Source organism: Anomaloglossus baeobatrachus, chromosome 9, assembly GCF_048569485.1.
Source record: "Anomaloglossus baeobatrachus isolate aAnoBae1 chromosome 9, aAnoBae1.hap1, whole genome shotgun sequence".
NCBI classification, from domain to species: Eukaryota; Metazoa; Chordata; class Amphibia; order Anura; family Aromobatidae; genus Anomaloglossus; species Anomaloglossus baeobatrachus.
In genome coordinates, this window is record NC_134361.1 from 64,915,100 (window position 1) to 64,927,791 (window position 12,692).

A 12,692-nucleotide genomic window follows, 5' to 3' on the forward strand; every position below is an offset into this window, starting at 1 on the left:
AATGATGGGATGACACAGAGGGCGCAGTTCAAGTTATTTTTACTCAGTGAAATCACTCTGCCCTTGGTGTGCAGTGTCCCACTGTGATGGGCTTCAGCCGATCCCGGATACTTCGGAGGTCGAGGCCGGTGTTTCCTTCTGTACATCTCCGTTTGTTGGTTTCCCTCCACCCCAGCTCCTGGGCCGTGGAACGGGTCACAGGTGCCTTCCACACTCCCTGCGAACCCTGGGATCCCCCTTCTTTCCTAAGAACCCGGGTAGAGCTCACAGCTCCTGACCACAGGCCCTGAACTATCCATGTCTTTGCTTGTTTTGTCCCTCGAGTCCATCCTGACGCTTGCTCCGCCTGGAGCTAACTTTTGACTCACTTGTATGTGAGATGGCTCCTAACTTCCCCTGTGGAAGCCCCGCCTCCCGGATTCATGAACTAGTGGGCAAGAGGTCCCATACCTCATGATGGCCACCACAGCACCTGCACTAGCCCGGTCCCAGTTTAAGAGCTCTCGTGTTATCTGTTGGTGTGTGGGTGTGAGTGTTTTGGTGGTAGTTACTGGTGACGACCTCCTCCATATTCAAGATGAGTACCACAACTCGGTTGAGGTGCAGTACCCTGTGGCGCCTAAAGCCTCAGGGGTGCCACACTATCATTGCTGATACTTTGCTGAACTTCTACCTGAGTCATCTGTGGATAAGTATTTCATGCAGTTTCCCCTTGTGTGTCCTTCTTGTGTCTTCCTTTAGTGTTTAGTGGGATTGACAAAGAGCTCATCCCAGCTGTTCCCTATTTAGGGTTCAGCACTAGGGATACCTAGGGTCAGGTATCCGGCTTGGTGCATAAGTGCGGAACCTATTTAGGGTGGCGAGGGACCCCAGGGACCAGCAGTAGGTTTGGTCAGGGGTCATCATTTCCCCCTTCCCCAGACACAGGGTTTCCCTTCCCTTTCGCCGTTAGCTTGCTACTTCCCTGTATCTAGAGTGACACTGCCACAACAAAAACAGAAAAGGTCTAAAGGCCACGTCTCACTAAGCAACATCGCTAGCAACATCGCTGCTGAGGCACGACTTTTGTGACGTAGCAGCGATGTTGCTAGTGATGTTGCTGTGTGTGACATCCAGCAACAACCTGGCCCCTGCTGTGAGGTCGTTGGTTGTTGCTGAATGTCCTGGACCATTTTTTAGTTGTTGCTGTCCCGCTGTGAAGCACATATCGCTGTGTGTGACAGCGACAGAGCAACAACTAAATGTGCAGTGAGCAGGGAGCCGGCTTCTGCGGACGCTGGTAACCAATGTAAATATCGGGTAACCAAGAAGCCCTTACCTTGGTTACCCGATATTTACCTTCGTTACCAGCGTCCGCCGCTCTCACGCTGTCAGTGCCAGCTCCCTGCTCCCTGCACACGTAGCCACAGTACACATCGGGTAATTAACCCGATGTGTACTCTGGCTAGAAGTGCAGGGAGCCAGCGCTAAGTGCTGTGCGCTGGTAACCATGGTAAATATCGGGATGGTTACCCGATATTTACCTTAGTTACCAAGCACAGCATCGCTTCCACGTGTCGCTGCTGGCTGGGGGCTGGTTACTGGTTGCTGGTTGCTGGTGAGATCTGCCTGTGTGACAGCTCACCAGCAACCCGTGTAGCGACGCTCCAGCGATCCCTGCCAGGTCAGGTTGCTGGTGGGATCGCTGGAGCGTCGCTTAGTGTGACGGTACCTTAAGATCTCTGTAAGGTCTCATTCGCTTCTCAAATTTACATTTAGTTTGTATACAATAAGCGTAGGCAATGGGGGATACTGTAAGGTGACATTTGTTACCCATGGAATACAATTTCAACCATTTACATAGCCCATGGGTGACGCCAACAGTCCCACCCTCCATTTAATGCAGATGTCAGGAATGATATGCCGTTAGAAGCTAGTAAAGGCCAATTATATCACTACCTACTCATAGTTGGCCATAGTGATGACACCAGATGTCCTTTCCCAGACTGTACTGACATTGGAAAGTCTCACATGTCCATAAACTTTTCCTAAGTTTAACAAAATCTGAGAAAACTCTAGAAACACATCTTGTACTGATGAACCTATGAGCAAATCATACGATTTTTGTGGTGCTGTGAAACATTACCGGAAGCTTCAGAATAAAGTCCTCCTGGCTGAAGCGAAATCCAATATCCGTGAAGGTCCGCTGAAAAAATCCTGTAGGTCGCAAGACCAAAACCAGATGGAGGTTCCCAGGGAATGAGTGCTAAAGACAAGCAAAAGATACAAGATGACAACACTATATATATACAGTATCTGTACAGCCTGGATATGCTGCGCACAGGGGTGACAATCACACATGGACCTGAAATGAGCGGACACCAACGATATCAACATATACATGAATATGCTGTATTCTGCATTCTAGATTTTTGGGTAAATGTAATTAACCCTTTGAATACACATTCTCTCATCTAAACCAGTCTGCTGTGTTCAGTCCATACAGTATAAAAGAATACACTATATTATGCAATGAGCAGCAAACCCCTAGTATGTTCCAGTGCAAAGTCTAATATTAATCTGCCGATGTGTTCAGCAGCTTGTACGTCTACAATGCGGCTGCTTAAAAATTATTGTCATTTTTTTAATTATTTGTACATTAAAATGTGAAACTTTGTATTATATATTTTCAGTGAAATCTGCTTTCTTCGCTGTCTGGTCTGATCTTTCATTCTCAATTCATGGATAAAAATCTGTCTTCGGTAAAAACAGACTTTCCCATTACTGAGAGAGGAGATCACAGCTGGTGCTCATAAAGTTCTATGGAGAAACAGAGTCAGCCATAGACAATCAAGTCTCCTAAGAGGACAAAAATGGGCAATTAAAGAGATTGTCCACTACTTTGGACATTGATTGCTTATACCTAGAAAGGTAGGACGTGCCATCAGTCTTTTTCTTAGATTATAGGGTCATGCCTTCTGATTGAGCACTCCTGCTCTTCAGCCTTAGTGATTTTAATTCTCCATTTGCAGTTTCCTGTCCACCCATAAAATGTAGGTGGTTTTTTAACACAAAGAGAGGCATTAGTTTGCTAAGGACCCAACAAAAAGAGGTCTCCTAGCCATTGGCTGTTGGGCTCACATAAAAGTGGCCATTTTTTGTGCTAAGTATCTCAATTTGTACATGTTTTTCATAGCAGTAATGCTTGTCTATATTCCTATATACATTGTTCCACATATTTTAGCACTACAGAGTGCAACTGACTCTTTTGTTACTATACTTAGGAAAAGTCATCAATGTCTGATCGGCAGGGGCCCAACACCTAGCACCTCCACCGATCAGTTGTTGTTCATCCCGGCGGCAGCAGCAGTCAGCCGGAAATGCTCAGTTCCGGAGCTGCCCCGTCTTCTAAAAGTGGCCGCGGCCGGGTACTGCACATCCGCCTCCTATTCAAATCAGTAGGATCGGATATGCAGTACCCGGCCGTGACTGCTATAAGATGGGGCAGCTCAGGAACTGAGCATTTCCAGCTGCATGCTGCCTCCGCAGGCACCGAGACCAGCTAATTAGGGAGGTGGCGGGTGCCAGAACTCAGCTGATCAATGAGACATTTATGACCTATCCTAAGGTTACACCATCAGTCTAAAAGTAGTTGATAATCTCTTTCAGTTTTTAAAGAAAAGAGCAACCCTTCTAAAAAGGGGCTCAGTGGTTAGCACTGTATGGTGGCTCAGTGGTTAGCACTGTATGGTGGCTCAGTCTTGCAGCGCTGGGGTCCTGGGTTCAAATCCCATCAAGGACACCATCTGCAAGGAGTATGTATGTTCACCCCGTGTTTGCGTGGGTTTCCTCCGGGTTCTCTGGTTTCCTCCTACACTCCAAAGACATACAGATAGGGAACCTACTTTCTGAGCCCCAATGGGCACAGTGTTGCCAATGTATGTAAAGCACTGTGGAATTAATAGCACTATATAAATGAATAAATATTATTATTATTATAGTTATTTGGTAAATAATATGTAAAACACATTTAGTAACATTGTGAATAAGAAATAAAGTTAACTTTTTATCACATGGTGAACAGTGGAGAAAAAAAAACTGATGGAATGGATGATTGAAGAATTTTATTGTAGGTAATGAAAAACAAACAAAAAAGCAAACTTTAGGATATCAACATTGTCCAAAAATAAAATCATAACTCTACAGATATCCTTAAAAGTTACTTTTCTTTTTCTATAAAACATGATTTGAACATTCAGAAATCCCCAAATTAAAAAAAACAAATCATACTTGGTATTACCATATTCCCAACAGATGAGTGGAATAAAATTATTATTACTGAATGGTAGACAGCAGAAAAAAATGAAAAAAAAAATTAAGAAAAATTTGTATTATTTTCATTTTCCACATTAAGAATGAATACAATTTATTTAAAAGCTATATACCGGAAGATGGGACCATTTAAAAATATATCTCAACACACAAAAAACTCATAAAGCTAAATCAATCAGTAATAAAATAAAAGTTATGGATCCTGAAATGTGACAGTGAACAACAAAATACATCGCTGACCAGAGATAAGCCGATCTGTGAAAATTTAAATTCCTCGGCTTTATCAGAATTTCACTCAAAAATTAAATTAGTGTCAATCTCAGTACTGGAAAAGAGAAAGAAAGGAGAGAAAAGAGAGAAAGACATAGAGGGAGCAAGAAAGAGAAAGCAAGAGAGAACGAAAAAGAGAGAATGAAAGAGAGATAAAGAAAGTGAGAAAGAGAGCGAGAAAGAGAGAAAAAGAAAGTGAGAAAGAGATAAAGAGAGCGAGAAACAGAGAAAGAGACAGATAAAGAGAGATATAAAGAGTGAGAAAGAGATAAAGAGAGCGAGAAAGAGAGAAAAAGAAAGTGAGAAAGAGAGAGATAAAGAGAGCGAGAAACAGAGAAAGAGACAGATAAAGAGAGAGATAAAGAGTGAGAAAGAGAGCTAAAGAAAGCAAGAAAGAGATAAAGAGAGCGAGAAAGAGAGAGCTAAAGAGAGCAAGAAAGAGAAAGAGATAGATAAAAAAAAGTGAGAAAGAGCAAGAAAGAGAGATAAGGAGAGCGAGAAAAAGAGAGAGAGATAAAGATAGTGAGAAACCGAGAAAGACCTATAGAGAGAGAGAGAGAGTGAGAAAGAGAGCTAAAGGAAGCGAGAAAGAGAGAGAGCGAGAAAGAGAGCAAGAAAGAGAGATAAAAAAAGTGAGAAAGATAAAGAGAGCGAGAAAAAGAGAAAGACTGAGAAACAGAGAGCTAAAGAGAGTGAAAAAGAGCAAGAAAGAAACAGATAGAGATAAAGAAAGTGAGAAAGAGAGATAAAGAGAACGAGAAAGCGAGAGCAAGAAAGAAAGAGATAGATAAAAAAAAGTGACAAAAACAGTGAGAGAGAGAGAGAGAACAAGAAAGAGACAGAGAGAGAAAGAGTGGGAAACAGAGAGCTAAAGAGAGCAAGAAAGAAACAGATCGAGATAAAGAGTGAGAAAGAGATAAAGAGAGCGAGAAAGAAAGAGAAAGAGAACAAGATGGAGAGAGAAACAGAGCAAGAAACAGAGAGAGTGAAAGAGGAATAGAGAGAGAGAAAAAGAGTGAGAGAAAAAGAGTGAGAGAAAGAAACAGAGAGAGAAATAGAGAAGTGTTGTGCACTCGATAGTGGCCGGATTCTCAATGATTTTCTGGTCCTGAGGAAGAGGTCCCTGCACCTTGAAACGCGTAGACCTATGGAATAAAAGAGTGATTAAACTATCAACATCTCTACATCTTATTTGGCGGATTGCGCGGGTTTAACCCCTTTTTCTCCTCCTACACTGAAGAGTATCACATTTTGTGATATCAAGAAAAAAGGTTGAAAGGTTCACTTGCACCTCTCACTCCTGTCTATACATTATTATAGGGTGTAAACTATAATTAGAAGTGTGATCATTACTTGATAATTGCTAAATCTTCTTTTGTTCCCCCCTCTACTATATTTTGATGACATTATAAGTACATGTAGTCAGAGAGATGGAATATGGACAGGTAGGAGCTCATATATCACAATGTAAGACGTCACATGGACACCCCAAGGTCACTCTGATATCTAATATTCAGTGAAGTTGTTACTTGACGTCTTATAAGACATTTTGATCAGGTGACCAAGATTTCGGGACACAAATATAATCAGAAACCATAAAGACTTCCTGCAAAGTAATGAATGACCTTGTGCGAAGACTTATGTGGAGCAGTCAGTAGCTCCGGCACACATAATATGGTCATATATCATTTCAGTACCATGGACAGCAGCGACGGCAACTATCAGGAATTAGTCTGATGTTATAAGAGTGGTCTACAAGACGTGCTGTGTGCCATGGACGCTATACCGCAAGGGTTAATCTCCTACGACATGTTATGCCATGTTCTGGAGCCTTCAAGTCAAAACATTTCACCGTTCTAATGCTTATCATTTATGGTTTTATAGCAAAAGAAAATTAAAAATAGTCTACAAATGTTTCTGCTTTTGGGGGGTATACAGCTCCTGGGGGTATACAGCTCCTGGACAGACCTATGTGTCTCCAAGGTTAAAGACTACAACCATACAAGCAAACCCTCAGGCCTTCCTGCTGACTTACAGAATATAACCTACCAAAAATGGTAAAAAGATGAAAGAGACAGCCTCACTGCAGGATGGTAGGTGAGGAAAAAAAAACGCACACTCGCATTACATGCGGAATTCACAGCATTACAAACGGATTTTGCTCATCCCACTTTTCTGGATGAGAACGGGACTGATTTTTTATACGACAGTGTGTGCGAACCCTAATTGTCACTTTTGGGGCACGCAGAGAGTAGTGTGATCCGGAGAGTCCGCAGAGCGGAGATGTCACTGAGAAGAGGAGCAGAGAGCAGTGTGACCCAGAGAGTCCAGCGAGTCCGCAGAGAGGAGATGTCACCGAGAAGAGGAGCAGAGTGCAGTGTGACCCAGAGAGTCTGCAGAGCAGAGATGTCACCGAGAAGAGGAGCAGAGTGCAGTGTGACCCAGAGAGTCTGCAGAGCAGAGATGTCACCGAGATGAGGAGCAGAGCGCAGTGTGACCCAGAGAGTCTGCAGAGCAGAGATGTCACCGACAAGAGGAGCAGAGCGCAGTGTGACCCAGAGAGTCTGCAGAGCAGAGATGTCACCGAGATGAGGAGCAGAGCGCAGTGTGACCCAGAGAGTCTGCAGAGCAGAGATGTCACCGACAAGAGGAGCAGAGCGCAGTGTGACCCAGAGAGTCTGCAGAGCAGAGATGTCACCGAGATGAGGAGCAGAGCGCAGTGTGACCCAGAGAGTCTGCAGAGCAGAGATGTCACCGAGAAGAGGAACAGAACGCAGTGTGACCCAGAGAGTCTGCAGAGCAGATATGTCACCGAGAAGAGGAGCAGAACGCAGTGTGACCCAAAGAGTCTGCAAAGCGGAGATGTCACCGAGAAGAGGAGCAGAGTGCAGTGTGACCCAGAGAGTCTGCAGAGCAGAGATGTCACTGAGAAGAGGAGCAGAGTGCAGTATGACCCAGAGAGTCTGCAGAGCAGAGATGTCACCGAGAAGAGGTGCAAAGTGCAGTGTGACCCAAAGAGTCGGCAGAGCAGAGATGTCACTGAGAAGAGGAGCAGAGTGCAGTGTGACCCAGAGAGTCTGCAGAGCAGAGATGTCACCAAGAAGAGGAGCAGAGTGCAGTGTGACCCAGAGAGTCTGCAGAGCAGAGATGTCACCGAGAAGAGGTGCAAAGTGCAGTGTAACCTAGAGAGTCTGCAGAGCAGAGATGTCACTGAAAAGAAGAGCAGAGTGCAGTGTGACCCAGAGAGTCTACAGAGCAGAGATGTCACCGAGCAGAGGAGCAGAGCGCAGTGTGACCCAGAGAGTCTGCAGAGCAGAGATGTCACCGAGAAGAGGAGCAGAACGCAGTGTGACCCAAAGAGTCTGCAAAGCGGAGATGTCACCGAGAAGAGGAGCAGAGTGTAGTGTGACCCAAAGAGTCTGCAGAGCGGAGATGTCACCGAAAAGAGGAGCAGAGTGTAGTGTGACCCAGAGAGTCTGCAGAGCAGAGATGTCACTGAAAAGAGGAGCAGAACGCATTGTGATCCAGAGTCTGCAGAGCAGAGATGTCACCGAGAAGAGGAGCAGAACGCAGTGTGACCCAAAGAGTCTGCAGAGCAGAGATGTCACCGAGATGAGGAGCAGAACGCAGTGTGACCCAAAGAGTCTGCAGAGCGGAGATGTCACCGAGAAGAGGAGCAGAACGCAGTGTGACCCAAAGAGTCTGCAGAGCGGATATGTCACCGAGAAGAGGAGCAGAGTGCAGTGTGACCCAAAGAGTCTGCAGAGCGGAGATGTCACCGAGAAGAGGAGCAGAGTGTAGTGTGACCCAGAGAGTCTGCAGAGCGGAGATGTCACCGAGAAGAGGAGCAGAGCGCAGTGTGACCCAGAGAGTCTGCAGAGCAGAGATGTCACCGAGAAGAGGAGCAGAGTGCAGTGTGACCCAGAGAGTCTGCAGAGCAGAGATGTCACCGAGAAGAGGAGCAGAGCGCAGTGTGACCCAGAGAGTCTGCAGAGCAGAGATGTCACTGAGAAGAGGAGCAGAGTGCAGTATGACCCAGAGAGTCTGCAGAGCAGAGATGTCACCGAGAAGAGGTGCAAAGTGCAGTGTGACCCAAAGAGTCGGCAGAGCAGAGATGTCACTGAGAAGAGGAGCAGAGTGCAGTGTGACCCAGAGAGTCTGCAGAGCAGAGATGTCACCAAGAAGAGGAGCAGAGTGCAGTGTGACCCAGAGAGTCTGCAGAGCAGAGATGTCACCGAGAAGAGGAGCAGAGCGCAGTGTGACCCAGAGAGTCTGCAGAGCAGAGATGTCACTGAGAAGAGGAGCAGAGTGCAGTATGACCCAGAGAGTCTGCAGAGCAGAGATGTCACCGAGAAGAGGTGCAAAGTGCAGTGTGACCCAAAGAGTCGGCAGAGCAGAGATGTCACTGAGAAGAGGAGCAGAGTGCAGTGTGACCCAGAGAGTCTGCAGAGCAGAGATGTCACCAAGAAGAGGAGCAGAGTGCAGTGTGACCCAGAGAGTCTGCAGAGCAGAGATGTCACCGAGAAGAGGTGCAAAGTGCAGTGTAACCTAGAGAGTCTGCAGAGCAGAGATGTCACTGAAAAGAAGAGCAGAGTGCAGTGTGACCCAGAGAGTCTGCAGAGCAGAGATGTCACCGAGCAGAGGAGCAGAGCGCAGTGTGACCCAGTGAGTCTGCAGAGCAGAGATGTCACCGAGAAGAGGAGCAGAGCGCAGTGTGACCCAGAGAGTCTGCAGAGCAGAGATGTCACCGAGAAGAGGAGCAGAACGCAGTGTGACCCAAAGAGTCTGCAAAGCGGAGATGTCACCGAGAAGAGGAGCAGAGTGCAGTGTGACCCAAAGAGTCTGCAGAGCGGAGATGTCACTGAGAAGAGGAGCAGAGTGTAGTGTGACCCAAAGAGTCTGCAGAGCGGAGATGTCACCGAAAAGAGGAGCAGAGTGTAGTGTGACCCAGAGAGTCTGCAGAGCAGAGATGTCACTGAAAAGAGGAGCAGAACGCATTGTGATCCAGAGTCTGCAGAGCAGAGATGTCACCGAGAAGAGGAGCAGAACGCAGTGTGACCCAAAGAGTCTGCAGAGCAGAGATGTCACCGAGAAGAGGAGCAGAACGCAGTGTGACCCAAAGAGTCTGCAGAGCGGAGATGTCACCGAGAAGAGGAGCAGAACGCAGTGTGACCCAAAGAGTCTGCAGAGCGGATATGTCACCGAGAAGAGGAGCAGAGTGCAGTGTGACCCAAAGAGTCTGCAGAGCGGAGATGTCACCGAGAAGAGGAGCAGAGTGTAGTGTGACCCAGAGAGTCTGCAGAGCGGAGATGTCACCGAGAAGAGGAGCAGAGCGCAGTGTGACCCAGAGAGTCTGCAGAGCAGAGATGTCACCGAGAAGAGGAGCAGAACGGCATTGAATTCTGGTCAATAAAGTTATAGAACAATGGAAATAAACTTTCAAAACTAAATAGAATAGTTATGGTGGCTGACTTTATACCAACAATAGAACTACTGGGCCCAGAATACACTCAGCCAATCTGATTTGTTTATTTTTACTACTTAAATATTAGAAAGATAAACATGAGTTTCAATATCAGTTATTACAGGGCTTCATTTTTATTTTAAAGATGAACATCAAATCCTAAAGTAAAGCAGATATAGAAATGTAGCAGAGCTGAATGTATAGTTTAACTCTTCTTCTGTGGCCACTTTAGTGCTATGGAAGCTAAAGACAATACTTTGTGGTATTATTTAGGAGATTAGACACTTATCAGTAACACATGATAAACTCAGCTCTGCTATACATATATTGCATTTGATACATGGGCAAAAAAAAGCAAAACAAAGCTATTTGGCGGCATGTTATATACCGTAAATAACAAACTAATTGCAGAAAGTCTTACATAAAATGATGCAAAAAAGTCTAACTGGACTCCTGGGGTGAAAAGGGCCCACCAGTAACATTGAGTTTGGCGACCCACGGGATCATATATATATATATATATATATATTATATACATATATATATATATATATATATATATATAGTGGAACCTTGGATTAAGAGTAACTTGGTTTGAGAGCGTTTTGCAAGACAAGGAAAGCTTTTTACAAATTTGTAACTTGGTTTAAGAGCAATGCTTTGCAATAAGAGCAAATTTTCACCATGTACACTTCCGGTTCCGTCCTTTCACCATGTTCTGATCCGCTCTGGAGGTAACTTTATGTCCATTTGTACTGTTTGCTGTATACCATTGCACAGTATAGTATATACTATATAGCGTTTCTATCAATTTGCATTTGTGCATACAGTATTGTACTTTCTTATTGATAACCAGTACAGCACATTGCTTATACTGTACCTCTCGCACACCAACGCTATTGTAAGCTAATATGCAGTTTAATTTGTTTTACATGTATTTTACTGTACAGTATTGTGTACTGTAATAATTTTATATGAATACAGCACATTATTTTGTATTACTGTAATAAGTTTGTATAAATACAGTAAATATGAATGAGTTGTGCAACGAATTGTCTGCGTTTCAATTATTTCCTGTGGAAAAAATTGCTTTGATATAAGAGTAACTTGGTTTAAGAGCACACTCCCGAAACCAATTATACTCGTAATCCGAGTTTCCACTGTATATATGTATATATATATATATATATATATATATATATATATATATATATACATGTTGTCAGTGCACAGTGAATCAAGTGTATTGTGCTAACTACTACTCATATAACGTGGTGAGTGCCCAATTTCTACAAAGGGGCCCCCCGGGGAATTCTCCAGTCCTCCGGTGGGCCATTCCAAGCCTGGTTTATGTTGTATTTAAAAGTTAATTAAACTAAGACAGAAAAAAGATAAAGTTAAGAAAAAAAGTTCACAAAATCCAACTTCACAAACTTTTTTAAAATTCATATGAACAGCTTAGGCCACATCTTATTCCTATTAGGAGTAATAATTGGAGATATGGCATAGGCTGTTCATATGAATTTTAGGAATAAAGAAAGTTTGTGAAGTTGAATTTTGTGGATCTTATTAGTTACGTCCTGATAAGATTGTATCCGAGCTTCAGAATGCAAGACACCGATTTTGTTTTTTTTAAGAATGGCGACATCGGTACGTGAATAACTACAGAGGTTCTATTTACAAATACAAGATCATGGATCTAGGCCAAGTATTAATAGAGCTGGACACGGCTGCAGGACTGCATCCTGCTGCAAGTTAATGCAGCCGGCGGTGACCTGCAGGGGTCTAGATGTGTAATGACCGATGAAACTTGGCTATGTGTCTGCATTCTGGATGTGATGTGTTCCTCTGCAGCCCAGACCCTTGCTGCAGTACCGGAGCCTCTGAAGCCGGGATGTGCTGCACACACTGCAGTCCTTACCGCATTCCGTCGGAACCTCATCATTCCTCTCGGGGGGTTTCCTTCGGCCATGTCTTCCGATAATTATTCTCCTTGTGCTATTATCAGGGCAGCATTGGTGATATATGATCTGGCTGCTGGTGAGTGTTTAGAGATGGCTAAGTGACTGCTGCTGATGAGCTGAGGCCATGCTGCTGCGGCTGCAGACGTTTCCATTAGCACAGCACTGCGAAAACCCAGGAACTACTGTACTACAGAACTGCTCAGAGCCCTGCATTGATTCGCCAGCATTCATGTTAATCTCCAGCAGACACTCATTTACTGGCTCTCACCGACTGCGCCCCCAGCCCCGCAGACAAGCCAGCACACCTGTCCCCTGCATGTGACGGGATGGCAAGGGGGGGTTAACCTCTAAAATGCCAGATGGGACATACAGAGGCGATTCCACTATGACTGTGCAGTCAGCAAGAAAAATCAGTCCTAGCAAGAAGAGGAGACAAAACCAGGAGTGGATCACAGGGGGATGAGAAATAGATGAAGCGTCGTTTTTTTAAGGGATCCAATCCAAAATGCATGAAAGTCCGACCCAGTGGATCACACTGGGATAGAAGGGATCTGCTGAAATGGCTTCACTGGGGAGGTTGCAGTCAAGTTCACTCCATCTGCATCTGAACTATTCATGGAGCTCAATTCATCCTTTGCATTTTTTTAAGTCACTTTTCTTTAACTTTGTCTTGTGATATACTT

General features: G+C 44.8%; 1 protein-coding gene across 3 annotated transcripts in view; it reads right to left on the minus strand.

Annotated features, from left to right (window-relative positions):
• MCF2 (MCF.2 cell line derived transforming sequence) overlaps window positions 1–12,692 on the minus strand; it is a 199,036-nt gene that overhangs the window by 88,838 nt on the left and 97,506 nt on the right. For 2 of the 3 annotated variants that reach the window (XM_075323774.1, XM_075323773.1), the window contains exon 5: window positions 2,126–2,245. In XM_075323774.1, the coding sequence (XP_075179889.1) occupies window positions 2,126–2,245 (120 nt within the window). Of the gene's footprint in view, window positions 1–2,125; window positions 2,246–11,966; window positions 12,411–12,692 lie in introns of those variants that run through there. The other variant, XM_075323775.1, reaches the window with a different exon arrangement.